Source organism: Kickxella alabastrina, assembly GCF_025024165.1.
Source record: "Kickxella alabastrina strain RSA 675 chromosome Unknown BX661scaffold_17, whole genome shotgun sequence".
Classification (NCBI taxonomy): Eukaryota; Fungi; Kickxellomycota; class Kickxellomycetes; order Kickxellales; family Kickxellaceae; genus Kickxella; species Kickxella alabastrina.
In genome coordinates, this window is record NW_026251488.1 from 189,255 (window position 1) to 205,917 (window position 16,663).

Consider the following 16,663-nt stretch of genomic DNA (forward strand, 5'->3'; position numbering starts at 1 on the left):
TTGTCCGAACACTCTGAACCCCCGAACCCAAGATGTAAACACAAAACATCTCGGTGCATCTGTGATTGAATAGTTCACTTTTTTTTTGTTCAAAGTGGCAGAGGATATTTTTCATAATCTATCTGCGTTTTGTATGCAACTCGACGTTCAAAATAAGCGTGCATCTCGAGTGTTAGTTTTTTATTTTGGTGTTTGGGTAAGCCTCTTTCTCAAAAAAGATATACAGACAGTGAAACTGCGGGCTAACCTCAAACGGCGCACTATTACCACCGGCGGCCACAGGTCCGATATTCTTTGTTTTGTTTGGGCCATAGTTTTCCCTTTTCATTCATTTAATTGCGTGCCGACCCTGTTCTATATCCTATAGCCTCTGCATACTCCTTTTTTTGAACCCCCTCCCCCCGCTCCCCTTTTAAACGACCGCATATATTACTCATTTCCTCCAGTCTTACTTTTCTCATCATTTTTTCCCTTGCCCTCTTTTTTTCTTTATATTTTTCTTCTGGACGACAATCCCAGTACAAAATAAAGCAGAACCCTCTTGTTTTTTCTGCCACCCAACAGTTTCTTTTTTTCTCATATTTTCATTACTATACACCGTTATTACACATATCCATTATATATTATTATTATCCCTGGCTTAACTATAGACATTTATAACGCTTATATTTATAACAAGGTGACCACCACCTGTTCTATACTTGTTTTTTGTTTTTCTTTCGCATACCAGTGTACTCTTCGCTGCGAGACAAAAGGCCGACATTTTTCACCACACTTACATGTAAGTCTCAATTGCCCTTTATATTTTCCATTTTTCATTCACATCAACCATCGCTCTTTTGAGCTCAAAAGTCATTGCCACTGACTGTGTTTTTTGTAAGACGCTTTTAATTTACTTGGCGCTTCGATTTTACATTTTTTTTCTTGCTCTGCGTATCCACCCGCAACAAAGCAGTAGGTAAAGAAGAAAAGGCGTCTTCAGCAGATAAAATTATATTTGACCGAGTCCTTGGTTTTTTATTTTTATTTCCACCCTCCCCGCCATTTTTTTGGTGAGGAAAAAAATAAATGTGACATTTTCCTATTCTTTTTTCTTGACAGCCTTTGCACATCCTCTCCTGCCTTGATTAAAGCGCGGGCTTTGAATTTGCGCTTTCTCACAAAAACTTTGCACTCCCTTATCCCAATTCGCTTTTTTTCCTGCTGCCTGCTGCCTGCTGCCTGGTTGCTGCTGTCATTTTGATTTCAGAATCACTCTTCTGTCCATACCCTTCTTTTTATTATTTGTGCATTATTTGTCAGTGCTCTTTTTATTATTCTCGCTTTCGCTTGGCTGCCGGCTGCCCATCGCATCTGCCTCGTTGCTGCAGTCCACCCTTTTGCTTTTGCCTATTTATTTAAAGCCCTGCGGCCTTTTCTCATTTCCTCTCTTTCTGCTCCCTTTCCAGTTTTTTGTATTGCTCACATACATTTTTCTTTTTGTTCATCTCCATTTTCGTCCCTATCCTCATTATTTTTTATTATTTATTGCACCTGCTGGCTCCCTCTCTCTATTCACAGACAATTATTTTTATTTGCCTGCTTATTCGCCGGCATCCCAGCCACCCCACGCTCTTCACTCCCCCACTAAGTTTCTGTTTCCTTTTCCCCCTTTTTCACTCGTGGTCGGTTACATAACAGACATATAAAGACATTTTTAGCTCTTTCGAGCTTGCTGGTTGATTCACGCATAATTGTAACTCCTTATATTGGTCATCCTCACGAAGGCATCAGGCATACTTTGCAACACGACACGACAAAAACTTTTCCACACTCTTGCATAAACTTGAGCTTTTTTATTTCAGTCGCCGCCAAGAGACATACTCTAACCCAGCTCAGCCCAATCTTGGCATTATCAGCAACGTATATTAACAAAACCAAACATAATAGTTGCACTTATTTATCACCATTACCATCTCTTTTCTCTCTCTCTCTGTCTATCCATCCTTTTTTCTCTTATATTAATTATTATTATATCTCTGTATACATTATTTTTTGGGATCTAGCTAGTATTTGGATAACTCAGTGTCTATGGCTTTCTCGACGCCCTTTATGCACCGGCGGTCCATTGGCGACTTTAAATTCGAAGGCGATTCAATTGAATTTCGACGCCGCTCCTTGGCGCTCGATCCCACGGCGATCGACAAGTCTGCTTTCTACGGACACAGCGCAAAAGGCAGTACTGCGGCTGGCCCTCACCCTGCCCATCTGGGTCCGCAGCAGCAGCATTTATCGCATGCCCTCGGCCAGTATCAGCCACCGTCGTTGCCAACGATGCCTGCGCCAGCCCAGTATGCAACAACGGCTTTACAGTCGCAGCAGCAGCAAATGATCTTGCAGCAAAACCGTTTGCTGGCTGGTGACTACGCGGCAGACACAATGTCGCCGCACAATTACCAGGGGTACACGCAGCACTTTGCACCGGCCTCTGGTCCAGTCCAGATATGGATGGGCGATATTGAGGCGTGGATGGATGACGAGTGCATTCGGCAGATGTGGGCTCGTGCAGGCGAGTTGGTGTCAGTGAAGATGATCCGTGATAGACTTACAGGAGGGCCGGCAAACTATTGCTTTATCGAGGTACCCATGCAGGCTGATGCTGAGCGCCTATTAGCGCTGTACAACGGCAAGAGCATGCCAATACCATTCGACCGACCGTTCCGCCTCAACTGGGCATCGGGCATGACGATGGGGCTCGGCACCGCCCTGTCTCCGTTGGCGCCGGGTGCTGGCTCGAGCACGCTTGCCGCGTCGCCGTACTACTTGTTCTCAACAATTGCGGAAAGTGCTACTGGAGTGCCCACGCCGACTGCGTCGAACCTTGCGTCTACAATGCCCCCGGTGTATAACACGGCCGAAGGCCCTGAGTACTCGCTTTTCGTCGGTGATCTGGCGCCCGAGGTCACTGATATGCAGCTCATTCACGAGTTTCGATGCCGCTACGCATCTGTGCGTGCGGCCAAGGTTGTGACAGATCCTGTTACGCTGCTGCCGCGCGGCTATGGGTTTGTTAGGTTTGGCGATGAGGCTGACCAGCAGCGTGCGCTGGTGGAGATGATGGGCCAGATGATGGGCTCGCGCGCAATCCGCGTGTCAACAGCGACTCCTAAGCGCACACCGACTATGCCTGCGCTGCTTCAACAGCAGCAGCAATACATGACTGACTCTGCAGCTGCTGCGGGCTCAGCCTCGGCTATTGCAGACACCCGTGACATGACGCGGTCGCCCGCATCGTCAGAGGCAAGCATTGACAGCAACGCGCTGTACAACCCGGCAACAGACCCGTTCAACACCACTGTATTTGTCGGCGGCCTGGTCAACCCCGTTAGCGAGGAAGAGCTGCACGCGTTTTTTTCGCAATACGGCGAGGTCAACTACTGCAAGATTCCGCCTAACCGCGGCTGTGGCTTTGTCACATTTGCCAAGCGTCCCAACGCAGAGACTGCCATGCGCGCGCTCAACGGACATATGCTCGGTGGATCGCGCGTGCGCTTAAGCTGGGGTCGGTCGCAGAGCCACGCTCGCCACAACCACAAGAGCCAGCACCACCATCATCATCATCACCATCACCATCATTCCCAGCAGGGAAGTAATGGCAGCAGCGGTAGTGGTGGTGGTAGCGGTGGCGGGGGCAGTAGTGGGGCCAACTCGCACCGAAACAGCGTTAGTGAGCAGAATGGTATGGCTGCGCGCCGCTCGGTGAGCTTAAGCAAGCCTTCTACAAAGCTGGCACCCACTGCAATGCCGGCTGCTGTACATGGCCTGGGACTCAGTGGCGCCTCAAATGTATTAATGGCGTCTGCCGAGTTGGCAGACTCAAAGTCCGCCATTTCAGCCCCCCTGCATATACCAACCACTGGCAACCCCTCAGTCGCGCAGCCATCGCCTGGGATGTCTGGTGGCACATTCATGGGGGTGTTGCCGTATATTCAGCAGCAGCAGCAACAGCAGACTTCTAACGCGTACAATTTGACGCCTCAGTCGGCATTCTATGCTGTGAACTCCATCCACCCTGGTGCGTCCAATTCGGTGTCGACAATGGAAGGTCTTGGCGGCGATTCTGGAGCCAGAAACACTGGTAGTGGCAATATTGGAAGGGGCGGCTTTGCAGGAGCTCCCCTGCCGCAAACTTTGAACGGATTTGCATACCAGCAACAGCAGCAGCAGCAGAACTACTATTACTCGCATCAGCAGGACGCTATGATGTTGGCAACGCCCATGACGGCGCACACTCCTGGAATTGGTGACTCTCCCCTTTTTAACACGCACTATGAGCTCCAGCAGTCTCAGCACCACCAGCACTTTCAGCGCAACAGCGGTCAGTTTGAGAACATGCACCAGCTGCAGCAGAATGCATATGGCCAGCAGCAGCAACTTGATTGTCTGGATACGCTCAGTACTGGCACAGTGCTACCCAGTCTTTTGACCTGTCCGAGCGAGCTACTCACGCGCCGCCTCAGCACATTGACGCTTGGCAACAACCCTAGAAACGTTCTGACACCCACGGATACCCAGTCGCAAGCCGTTGGCAATGGCCCGTCCGTGTCTGTGGGTCTCCCCAACCCGCATCCGCTGGACAGAAGGCCTAGTGCCGGTGTCATTGGCCAGCGTCGTCTTTCAACCAAACCCTCCTTTCTTCAACAGCAGCAGCAGCAACAGCCAGCAGCACATTCGCTGGTATCGCAAAAGTCGTCGTCGCAGCTTTCATTTGCCAATTTGTGGCAACAAACATCCTCTGTCGGCGACTATCCTCACAGCACACTGTCGAACCAGCTGGGAGACTACCAGGGTGCTCTTTCAACTCCCGCGTCGTCTGTCCACCAGTCGACCTCGAGCTTGTCGCTCTTAACCATGACCCCGTCGATGAACAAACGGGGTAGCATCAGCACCGGAGAGACTAGTCGCAGACAAAGCAGCGAAGACCAGTCGCACCAGAAGAAGCACGATGAGTTTGGCCACTTTGACTTTACTCTTGGCAATGGCAACAACTGAGTACACAACTCAACCAGTCGCCCGGCTTGGCTGGTCCACGTTTTCTTTGGTGGGTTTTTTTTTGCTTATTGGCACGCGAACCTGCGGAGGGAGCATTTGGAGTGTTTGGTTGAAACGACATTTGTAATTCCATTCTTCTTTTTTCCATAGCGCAATTCTCGCATGCTATACGTTATTTCCAATTGTTTTTGTTTTTTTGTTTTTCCTTTTTCCTCATCTTTTTATCTCTGCCATGTTGCATTCTGATTTTTCTTTTTTCTTACACTTTCATTTCGCATACCTTTTTTCATATGCAAGCTTTTTTACTTTTCAAATCCATGTTTTATTCCATGACTGTCAACTATTTTGATACTTCTCAAAAGGATGTGCTCATACAGTTTTTCGCATCACTTCAAAATGTATAATATAAAATATGAGATTGAAAAATAAAATTATCAATGAATGATTTTGCCAGGACGCAATTACAAGCAGTAGGGGAAATAGCTGAATATTTATACAAATTGAGTACTTTTACGTACTAACACTATGGAAAACACGTGTGGAGTATTATTGCACGCCTTATTTTTGTTGTCTCGCAAAAAATATCAGCATTGAACAGTTTATGCTAGCTTTTTAAGCATGCATTTTGTTCGCCGACCTGCCAATAATTCCGCATGCTATGATGTCCTCTTTGAACAAGATCAACGACTGCTATAAGATAGCTGAAGAGCGTGTCCTTGAATCGAGTCAACAGCCAAAGCTGGTTGATTGGTTGGTTGGAAAACAAGCGTATGGGTGTGTTAGAAAGAACAAGATTCCCTCCATGAGGCAGTTTGGACAAATAAACCATACCCCGGCCAACATTTTCATTGGATTGCAAGCCAAATGTAAGCTCAGTGCACCTTACTAGTCATTTTTACCTACATTTACAAATGTTTTTTTTGTGACAGGGACAATCTTGAAAAAAAAGTTTTGAAATAATGACATCATTGAAGCCTAATTCAATATTTTTCGTTAAGATCTGCAAAATTCTGAAAGGACTCTATTTAAGGCTAGCTGTAAAAATAAACAAAGAAAAATAATTGTTATCGACCAAGCCAAAAATGTGGGTGTGGCTGTAATTTCGGCATGCCAAATGATGTCAACTTTAATTGGGTTGCATTTCTATAAACAAATTTTCTTTGGACCAGACCGCCCGCCAGTGTTTCGCTTCTAGCACCAATCTGGTTAGGAAATACTTTCGGACATTGCTTATTTATCACACAACTCAATTACCTTTTTCGCTTAGTATACATGCAATAACTTAATATTTCAAAATGTTCAATGGATAGGGCATTGGAATATGCCTGGAAGCAACTAGCAGATGGAAATACTCAACTCGCGCTTGGGTCAACCCGAGAAGGCAAAGCATCTTTGGCGGACCGCGGAGAGCCAGAGTTGTCTACACTCAGTCCGCCACGGTTTATAATCGGCGAAGCGCGATGAGACATGTGCGTTATTGCAACAGACTCAGCGTTAAGAGGCGAAATCGACTGGCTCGAAGCTGTCGAGGCAATAGCAGAGTGGCCTCGTTTGCGGCCCCGGTGCAACCCTGCGCCCATGCCTGGCGATGCGTGACTAACAGTGACCATGGTCGTAGGATCGTCTCCGATTGACATTCCGCCCTCAGACGTGCCCTCCTCAATTAGAGGCAAATATGAATCGGCAGATATTGCTTCCAGATCGGAGTGGCTGTTCGAAGCGCTGCCATTTGCCCATACATGTGGCTGCTGCTGCTGCTGTCCCGGATGGTTGTACCTAGGTTCAGCGCGAGCAAACAGTGATGAGCGCAGCGAGGACATGGGCGATGCACCGAGCATGCGCCTATGACCGCCGCTTGACTGCTGCTGGCTACGCTTGGGTGACATGCTGTCCTCCGATTCGCAAGCCGAATGGTCGCCCATTACAATGTCGTTATGTCCGATTGCGTCGCTATAATCGCTGGTGTTATCGTCGTCCAGCATCGATGTATTCGAATTAAAAGGCCCGTCACTTGGCCCGTACTGTCCATGCCATCTCGCAGGAGGCTCGAGCAATGAGGGCGCGGTCAGTGCTCGTTTTCTGCTCACGTACTCGTTATTTCTGCCGCCGTTCGGTGTGCCGCGCACATGCGACTTTTCCAGTCTTCGCAGCGCTGCGCCCTTGAATGTAAACTCATCTGATATTGGCGCAAACGGATCCCTCACAAACTCGCGGCGCATGCTGCTGTTGTGGAGCAGACTTGCATCCCGCGGTGGCTGAGCCTGAGAATGCACCGGCGTTGGTATTTGGGCTGGTGGCAACATCGGCTGGCCGTTAAATCCCGCGTGTGATGACGGAGGCACGCCTTGAACTGCTGCCGCCAACTCTGGGCCAGCAGCAAGCGACGGTGTGGACAGAATGCGTAACTGTCCTGAACCGGGGACTCCCAGCTGCCCGCTGCCGCCAGAGTTGATTCCCAGCCCCATATGAAGCCCAGAATTGGAAGAATCGAAATTCGCTGCTGGCGGCGTGTACGACTGATACGCGCTTTGGTGATCTTCCGGCGCCTCATGCGACAAAGCCTTGCCATTGCTATCGAAGGGCCGTGGCAACAAGCGGGGCAGCCGTGGACCTGGGAGTTGGAGCGCAGAGGGATTTGTGTAATCCTGCTGCTGCTGGGAACCATGTGCACTAGTAATATGACGCACAACCCTCCGGGGCAGTGGCCCAGCGGCACGCGCGTGCGCAACTCGCGATGGCCCAAAAAACTCATCGTCAGTCTCCGTAGTATCGCCGTCACTGTCTTGACTTGTAGCACCGCGTGCTCCCTGATCGCGTCGCTGTGATTCAAGACCGCTCTGTGCAATGGGTGGCAGTCTCGCATGTTGTGCGACGAGTGAAAAGTTTGGCGCAACCATTCTACTGGCAGCACTTGCAATCTCGGCCATTGAGTTCAGCGTATGAATTGGTGACATAGCCATTCCATCCGTGTGTCTTTTGTAGTTAACTTGGGTACTAATTGGCTCAGAAACAGCATCGACACCGTGAGTTGATATTGACCGGTCGGTCTCTGTGTCTGATCCCGGTGGGCGGGTGGCGAGTTCGGTATCAGTTTCAGTATCTGAGCATTCCTTTTGACCAGTTCTGCCTTTCCGTGATCTTCTTGTGCGCAATGATCGCTGGCGCTGCGATGGTGACACTGGCGGCGATATGGACAGCCGAGAACCCCGCTTCGAATGCAATCCGCCCTCGCTTGAAATATTGTTCATATTTACACGTGAGCTCCTGCACAAAACTAGCTCATTGGCTGGTGCAGGGCGAGAGGAATCGTCGAAAAGACCAAACGGAACATTATCACTAGATGACGGCGCTGCGCGAGGCGGGTATCCTGATAGGGCGCCGCGTCTCTGAAAGTGCGGCTGCCGTGCTGAGGACGCATCATCGTCGGTATCTGTCGTGCTGCCACTACTTTCCATGCTTTTACCCTTCCTTTTTAAGCCTGTATACCGATGGCGATCAACTTGGTATCCGATGCGTGCCGCCTCTATGTCCGGCTGGTGCCGCGTTTGGCCATCAGGTAACGGGATGAAAGGTTTTGTCTTCACAGCACGCACACTGGAAGTACCTGTCGGCTGACTGGAGGCGAGCGTCAATAACGGCATGCGGGAATCCTCATATTTAGACTTCTGCCGCGTGCTATATGCCCGGAGCGTAAGCTCGTCTTCAGATACCGTGTCGCTATCGCTGGCTTTGTTTTCAGGGCGCTCCAATCTCGTTGTGTTGGCTGTGGTCGGCACTTCGCGGATTATCTGTAAAAATGTCGACTTTTGTGTACCGTGTGGCCCCCATCTCCGGCGGCTGGGCATAGGGGGGCTAGTCGCAGTGACCAGCGCCAAAACATCGAGTTGCGTTGCGGGAATGCCATTTGGCCGGGCGGTTGTCACACTAGTCTCCACTTCACTCGCCATGGATGGGTCACTTAAGCTCTTGAGCAAGCTTGCCTGCCTGCTTGGAGTCGTGCGCGGCGATGTCGACTGAGAATCGGATGCGTTTATATTTTTGGGCGAACTCAGTTCAATGACTGGTGTGCTCAGCTCGGTGCTTTTTGCGTGCATGTCCGGTTTGTCCTCGACCGTGGCTCCTGAGGTTGTAGACGCACCGGTTGTCAACGACGAGTTGGTGGCCAGCGATGTGGATCGTGTTTTTGTTGTCGCCGGCGGAGGTGATGCAAGTGCGGCGAGCATTCCCAGCGGGTCTTCTGCGACACCTACAACCAATAATAACACATTAAAAATGAATGAGATGGTTAGAACAGGAACAGCATTTGGTAAATTATAGACGGGTCAGTTGCCCGAACACATGTTGAAATGTTAAAATGCGCGGTTATACTTACTCGCGGTGGTATCTAAACGAGGATTGTGCCTGCTGAATGATGTGTTGTTGTTGTCCATATGGATTGTATTTGGGGAATATTCTATCAGGTATACTTTGTTTAACCTACAGCAAGCAAATAGGATAGTTTGCGATGTTAATGAAGTGTCGAATATAGCGGGGGAAACTACTAAAGCGTAAACAAGGAAGAATGCATTGATTCGCTAGGCTGAACAGCCAATAGATAAAGTTGTATTTCAAGGACCAATCGAGCTTCGGTGCTTGCACAAAAAAAGCGAATCTACGCGCGTTCTTTTCGCGGTTTTAGAAATTTTCAGTGTATTTTTTTGCAAACTCCGCAAAGAAAACGAAAACAATATGTCAGAGCGCAGAGATCGCCCAGGCAGCAGTGAAAGTGGTAGCGACGAAGGATATTCAAAAGATCAGCTGGTGGATTGTGAACAAAATGAACAAAATAATAACCTTAAAAGGCCTCCAATCATGCAGTATTCCCAAGGCTGAATCGAATGGTTACGATAATAGGGGAAATTGGAGGGGAGAAAAAGAAAACTAATGAAAATGCGCCAGTTGTGTGCCCAATTACTGAATATATATAAAAATGAGTTGATGAAACGATAAAATACATAAATGCGCTGTTGTCCTAACATGTAAGCGGACAGGAAAACAATTAGACGTGCAGTACTGATGAGCTTTTCTACTTGCCAGTTTAGCACAGGAGCGCAGCGTAATCAAGTAGCAGGCAACTACTGTGCTAAACAACCCCAGGAGAAAAGATAATAAGACGTGTTGGCGTTAAATTGCATGGCAGTGAGCCACCCTCCCCGTATACACTCCCCCAAATCCGCTGCTAAACAGCTGGTATGTGCCTTACCTCCCACCAGTTATACCAGTAGTTCCCGCTGTCAGCAACACTGTGTGGTGACTTCGCGCATAAAAAGGGTCACGCCATGGATGTCTCATTCACCTCCCTTTTGTACAACGTGCGAATTTTCATTGCCATCAAAATAAGGTGGTGGTAGTGGGGTGGACATGCAAAAAAAGTAAAAATAAAGGGGCAGTTACGCGTTTTCCTTGTGCAAGTAGGGACAAAAAATATATAAATAAAAACAGACGGCTGACATGCTATTCCGGACTTGCTTTAGACTACTTTACTTTTCGCTCTTACCTGTTCAAATATCAAAGTCCGATAACCGCGCGAATTCAAAAACAAAGTGACCACAAATTTGCGCTTACTCTTAACCGACTTGAAGGTAATTTCAGAACAAGGGGGTAGAAAAATAAAAGTAAACAAAGGGTATACACCTTTTTGGGGTAATAAAATACTCTAGTCGAGAGGTGCCTGTATTTTTGTGCGTAAGTCCTCGTAGCCTCTATGGCGCTTTTTCCTCGCTAGTTTATAAAAAAGGTGGAATATCTACACGCGAATGCAACGCGCGATTCAAAAGGTAATATAATATAATAAATGAAAAACAGAAGGAAAAAAGCCAGCAAAAAATTATGTTCATGGTCAACAAAAATCCCTGGTCCAAAAAAAATACATGCTCTCAAAAACAAAAACAGATCTGTCCAATCACAAACCATCACAATGGAATGATTTGACAAGCCCGATTACTCACATTCTCAGTGCTGGGCTCCTTTTCCATTGTTGATTTTTGTCATTTTTTGTTGTTAAAGCAGGATGGGGTGCGAGAAAATAAAATTTTTATACACAATTTATCGCGAAAACTCCACTTTAATTGCCTGATCTGCAGCCAGCCTGAAGCCATCAAGCACGCTCAGCGCAGCGGCGGCTGAGTCAGTGCTATCGTAGTCAACAAAAGCCATATCGTCCTTGCCAGGAATCCGCCGCACCTCCCTGAAACCTCCATACTGCTGGAACAACCCAGAGAGCATGTCCACGGATACGCTCTGCGGTAAATTAGTGACGAACAGTGTTGGGCCAGGCGCCACATGCGCAACTTCATTTTCCACTTCTGGTTTGGGCAATTGCGGGCCAATATCGTCATCGGAATCATCCGTGTCGCTGCTGCCAATAGCCATATTCTCATCATCGCTGTCGCTATCCATATCGGATCCATGATCAATCGCTTGGCGCTTAGCCGCCTGGCCCTCATCATCGCTATTGCTATCACTTTGCCGCCGCTTCCCAGCTGCTGCCGAAGCCTCTGCCTCTGCTGCGGCCGCTGCGCTGATTCCAAGTTGTTGTCTGCGCTCCTCGGCGCTCATGTGCTTGCGCGGCTCGCCAAACTTGAACGATCCATCGCGTTGTGCGACAACATTGGATTTGCTCAGCGCATACTCGACGTTGATGCTTTTACCGAATAGTTGGCGGCCGTTGAGCTGGCGCAGCGCCGCCGTGGCGGATGTAATATCACCGAATACAACAAAGGCCTGACCGCGCATCTTCATTGTTTTCAGTGCGACAATGTCGAGCACGCGGCCGTAGGGGATGCACAGGCTGTACAGAGTTTTCTTGAGTACATCTTTTTGAATCTTGTCGTTGATATTGCGCAAGTAAAGTGACTGGCTTGGCGGAATAGAAGCCATGGTATTTTGCATATGTGTGTGTTTAAAATTTTTGAATGGATATATAGAGCAATAACAAAAATAAAATAGTGGGGTTTTTTCCAGTGCACAAATAATACATTTAGAATATATGAGTGAGCGTGGCTTCAATTTTATTGTGGGTAAATGCGGGCATGATCTCGTGCGGCTTGGAAAAAATAACTACATTTTACATTTAACTACTAACTGAAAAGCACAATAGCATTAAACATTTATTTAGCGGAAGTGTCCATCAAAGGCCTTTCTCTGGCGCCCGCGGCGGTCACGGCCACCATGGCCACCATGGCCACCAAAGCCTGAAGCCATATCAGACATGCCGCCGCCCTCGAACAAGCCAGGCGCCGGGCTGACATACGCTGCATGTCTGTTCCTGCCAACTGACAAGGCAGTATTTGACCGCTGCGCCATATCGCGCACGGTCGATACAGCATGTGTAATGCCAGCCAAATACGACAACAGCTGCAAATTGGTCGCCTCTTGCATCATGGCCAGATCAAACTGTTCGTCGTTCTGCACCACAGGCCTGTTTCTCAGCACCCGCTGCACGAGCTGCACGACCTCGGGATCAAACGGCGCATTGCCAGCCATCACCTCGCCGACGTACGCTTTAAGCACCATAATGTCTTTGTGCAACATATGCAGGGCGTTACGCTGGCTGGACAGAAACGCTGCCATCTTGGACACGTTCCCGGTATTGTCTGTGGGCGCTGATGTGTGCTTGGCGGACGCATCCGACGCGTAGATGTCCTCTGTCGTGGTTTTGGATGTGTTGACCACGTGCTCAATGGCAATGCGCTCGGCCTCGCCTGACTCCACGGAGATCTTCAATGGTAGTAGCCGTGATGCCCAAGCAGTGTTGGCCTCGAGCGGGATAGATCCATCGTTGGCGCACTGGACATAGAACTCGGCGTCCTTTTGCACAGCAGCAGGATCAGCCCATGCCAGCTTGGAGCTCTCAATCCTTGTTGGAGCCAGCGTCTCGTAAATAGCCACAGGCAGCGACAAACTGCTGCTCGACTCTGCCCCGAGGCTCTCTGTGCCAGACAGTGTGCTATCGAACACCATGAGCAACGCTGAGGGGTAGCTGCTGATAAACGTCTGGTGGAGCTGCATAATCCCCTTGTTTAAATTTGTGCTGGAGTTGACAATGTACCAGCCGAGGACATCGTAGTTGGGGAAAATTATTTTGGTCTGTTCGAGCCGAATATTAAAATGCGCAAAGTCCATTTCGGGCTTTTCTTCGGTGCTGCACTCGTCCATTTTCATCTCGAACGACAATGAGAGCTCGAATTGGCTCTCGAGCTGCCGCCCGAGAAGCACACCGCAGGCCACGCGTGGCTTGGTGTTGGCGGTTTGCGTGTGCTGTGCGACTATGCGCGTCACTTGGTCGGAAATCCCAAGGAGAACGAGTGGGTGCAGAATTACAGTGCCTAGGCTCTCCATTGTTGCGCTGAGATTCTGGTTGTTACTTTTAAAATATTGTGTGTGTGCAAATGTATGCGTGGAAATGTGGTCAATCGAAGTGTGGACTAGTAAAAAATAAAGAAATTAAAGAAAAGAAGTGCGAATGCCAAAAAAGAGAATGGAAAAAAGGGTCGATGAGAGGTGGGGTGCTCACTTGGCTGCGGCGGAGAGTACAACGCATAACGCGTCATCCATATTTTCAAAAAGAAGCTAAGCTCTCTTTTTTGGCTTTGACTACTGAAAAGGGAGAGGCTCCTTTTGGCCAAAGAACGAGGTTTTGAATTTTTATTTTAGTGTTAAAGTTGGAGAAAGAGAGAAAATAATGTGTACAAGGATGAATACTTAGGATAAAGAATGAAAAAAACAAAATGACCGCGGCAATGGGCAAGAATGGCAGGGGATGAAGCAACAGCGAGAGGCGAGAGGCAGGAAGCAGCGACTCCAACTGTGCTTAATAATTTTTTATATAAACTTGCACACGCGAAAGATGAATGGCAAGGAGTGCCCCAGGACTCCTCCCAGAATTTAGGGCTTCCGGAACTCAGTCAGTACAGGGTAGATGGCGGCGAACGCCTGGTAGATCTCATCTCGTACTTTTGCGCCCGTCAGCACAATCTTGCCCGACACAAAAATGAGCAGCACAATCTTGGGCTTGACCATGCGGTAGATCAGACCCGGGAACAGCTCGGGCTCGTAGCTGGAGAAGTTTCCGTGTGTGTATGCCAGGCCCTCGAGACGGATCGGGAACTTCACGTCGCAGGACCCGACAATGTTCTGGATCTTAAAGTCTGTAAACTTTGCCGGGAACCCGAGCTTCTGTACGATACGCGCGTACTTGCGCGCCGCCAACTTGGAGTCGTCCTCGGACTTTGCACCCGTGACGACCATCTTTCCCGAGGCAAAAATGAGCGCTGTCGTCTTGGGCTCGCGGATTCGCATGATAACAGCCGCAAAACGCTTGGGGTTGTACTCGGCGTTACGGGCGTGCAGTGCAATGGTCTTTAGGTCGAGCCGACAGTCGAGATTGACTGTGGCCACAATGTTCCTAGCGCGTGAATCAATCGATGTAAAAAGAGACGTGACAAATAAACATTAATACGCTGCACAACTTTTTCACATGTATACGCAAGTCACCACCATCATCATGTATTTTTGAACAACAGAGGGATACATACTGTAGTGTTGGTACAATGCCAGCGACGCCGGCAATAATGCTGTTCTCTTCACTGGCTGCCCCCTGATTCTGTCCGCTGGCGCCGTTCGACGGCCCAGCTTCGTTGCCGTTGGTCTGCGGCAGACTCAATGAGTGGTCGCCGCCATGCATCATGCCCTGGTTGCTGGACGACTGCTTGACAAAGGCCATGGGCAAAATGGTATTGGCTGTGTGAAGGAGGGCGTGAGTGCAAATGAAGGACCGAAGATTGTGTAAATATTTGGCTGAAAAAATGAATGTTATGAATATTCTGCGTGCAGTTGCGCGTCGGAATATACGCGCCAAACAAAAGCAACGCGTTAATAAAAAAGTGTGTTAAAAGCACTAATTCTGCTTTTTTTTGAGGTTCGCGAGCAGCTTCTTTGGTAAACAAAAAACGCGTGTTTTTTGTTTTTTCAGCCTGCTTGGAGAAGAGAGCGGGGGTTACTGAACACTTATTAAAGAGTCGTTGCGGAAGAGGTCACTTTTTTCTATCGCAGCGCGGTATCTTGTGCACAATAAAAATACACAAGGGGCCTGAGAGTGAGAAAAAAGGCACAAAAATCAAAAAAGAGGAGAAACAAGAAAGGTAAAAGGCGGCGGCGGCGGTATATATAGTGGGGGCAGGCCGTAAAGTCTCGACGCGGAGGAGTTGCCTTTTATACACGATGTCCTTTTGGCCTTTATGGGTGCCAACTTATGGACAGGCGTCAGTGGACAGCAAAATCCCACAAAATAATTTTGCTTTGCGCGAGATTGATGCGCGCTTTCCACTTTTTTTCGACATTTATTTCTTTCGCGGTGGAAAAGAGAAGGAAGGAAGGAAATTTGCACGAATTTTCTTGTCCCTCGCTCTCATTGCATTTTCGGCCTATTTTCCACCCCCCTGCTCTGAGTGCATCATATTGTAAAAATCAACCCTACAGCATGCAGCAATATAAATCACGGTGTCGTATTTTCATTGGCCACATCGCAATCAACCAATGGCAAGTTGCAACATTTCAAAGCGACAATCTAACCAAACAAGCAAAATATTAAAAGCTGTCACTGCTATTGGCTGGGACAATGAACACGAGGCAGGCGCTTCTGCTGGGCCCAAGCCCCCACCAAAAAAGGGAAGCAAAAAATACACTCGATGCGGGTAGCCGACACGCCTGAGCGCTATCCGCTCCCGATTGCAGATTTGGTTCTTGCGCGATAGGCAAATATGTGCGTCCTAGTTATGCTGCGAAAGCTGCCTGCGGCACCGGTTACCATTGGTATGACTAGCATCGTTCTGGGTAGTGTCGCGAGGTGTTTCGTTGCGTTTTTAGCCTGTGTATTAAAGAATTCCAATAACAGAGACCTTTTTGTGCCAAAACGAGAGTCCTACATGGTCACAGATATGCATCAACAAGCTTATAAACAAAATATACTTGAAAATCGTGAACAAAAAAGAAGTGCAATACAAAACTAATATAGAAACATGTTAATTTTTTGGAAAAAAGGAAAGGAGTGTTTGAAAATACAGCGAAATGCGCCAATTTGGGAAGCACAGTTCTAGGCACAGAGCCCAATAAATGATAATATAAAATTGCAATATCTCTCTTTTGCTCTCTTTTGCTCTCTTTTGCTCTCCCCCCTTGTCCCGCATTTGGCCGCATTTGGCTGCATTTGGCTGCATTTGGCTGCTAGACATCGAAGAACGCATGCAGCCATTTATTGCGACCCGACTCAACTCAACTCGCATTTCTCGCTCGGCTCTGTGTTGCGTGTGAAAGCCGCGTGATGCCTATTTAGTGCCCAAAGCAATAAACCGTCTGCATCTTATCAGCGATTATAATTACAAAAAAATGGTCCGCATACATTTGAACTGCACACACAGTGAAAGATTCGCCAAAAAGGCATTCATTACAATTGCTTGCTAAACCCGAATTTGGGGGTGATAATACTGTGTGGATAACAAACGATATCCGCGGCGCATGCTAACTTATGTTGATTGCTCCATTCAAAGCCCTTTTCAATGATGTCATGAATGCTGTATATCAATGCTATGATCGA

General features: G+C 48.3%; 6 protein-coding genes across 6 annotated transcripts; 2 read left to right on the forward strand and 4 right to left on the reverse strand.

Annotated features, from left to right (window-relative positions):
* Positions 1–2,418: 2,418 nt before the first annotated feature.
* On the forward strand, positions 2,419–3,632 carry BX661DRAFT_194233 (uncharacterized protein; the record flags this gene model as incomplete). The annotated part of the gene is given in 3 exon segments (XM_051537866.1): positions 2,419–2,764; positions 2,900–3,541; positions 3,553–3,632. The coding sequence occupies 3 exon segments, from the start codon at positions 2,419–2,421 to the stop codon at positions 3,630–3,632; spliced, it is 1,068 nt and encodes a 355-aa protein (XP_051390353.1).
* Positions 3,633–6,288: 2,656 nt separating this feature from the next.
* Positions 6,289–9,539, reverse strand: BX661DRAFT_41873 (uncharacterized protein). The gene is made up of 2 exons (XM_051539154.1): positions 9,404–9,539; positions 6,289–9,277 (listed from the first exon to the last, which is right to left on the reverse strand). The coding sequence occupies exons 1-2, from the start codon at positions 9,459–9,461 to the stop codon at positions 6,384–6,386; spliced, it is 2,952 nt and encodes a 983-aa protein (XP_051390354.1). The 5' UTR covers positions 9,462–9,539; the 3' UTR covers positions 6,289–6,383.
* Positions 9,540–10,841: 1,302 nt separating this feature from the next.
* BX661DRAFT_185031 (uncharacterized protein) lies at positions 10,842–12,016 on the reverse strand. Its single transcript, XM_051536665.1, has one exon. The coding sequence runs from the start codon at positions 11,959–11,961 to the stop codon at positions 11,116–11,118; it is 846 nt and encodes a 281-aa protein (XP_051390355.1). The 5' UTR covers positions 11,962–12,016; the 3' UTR covers positions 10,842–11,115.
* A 96-nt stretch (positions 12,017–12,112) lies between these two features.
* Positions 12,113–13,700, reverse strand: BX661DRAFT_185032 (uncharacterized protein). The gene has a single exon (XM_051536666.1). The coding sequence runs from the start codon at positions 13,408–13,410 to the stop codon at positions 12,184–12,186; it is 1,227 nt and encodes a 408-aa protein (XP_051390356.1). The 5' UTR covers positions 13,411–13,700; the 3' UTR covers positions 12,113–12,183.
* A 256-nt stretch (positions 13,701–13,956) lies between these two features.
* On the reverse strand, positions 13,957–14,794 carry BX661DRAFT_199499 (putative RNA polymerase I and III transcription factor complex component Tbp; the record flags this gene model as incomplete). The annotated part of the gene is made up of 2 exons (XM_051538335.1): positions 13,957–14,476; positions 14,607–14,794. The coding sequence occupies 2 exons, from the start codon at positions 14,792–14,794 to the stop codon at positions 13,957–13,959; spliced, it is 708 nt and encodes a 235-aa protein (XP_051390357.1).
* A 951-nt stretch (positions 14,795–15,745) lies between these two features.
* Positions 15,746–16,166, forward strand: BX661DRAFT_41910 (uncharacterized protein). Its single transcript, XM_051539155.1, has one exon. It carries the CDS (start codon positions 15,831–15,833, stop codon positions 16,077–16,079), a length of 249 nt encoding a protein of 82 aa, XP_051390358.1. The 5' UTR covers positions 15,746–15,830; the 3' UTR covers positions 16,080–16,166.
* The last annotated feature ends 497 nt before the right edge of the window (positions 16,167–16,663 follow it).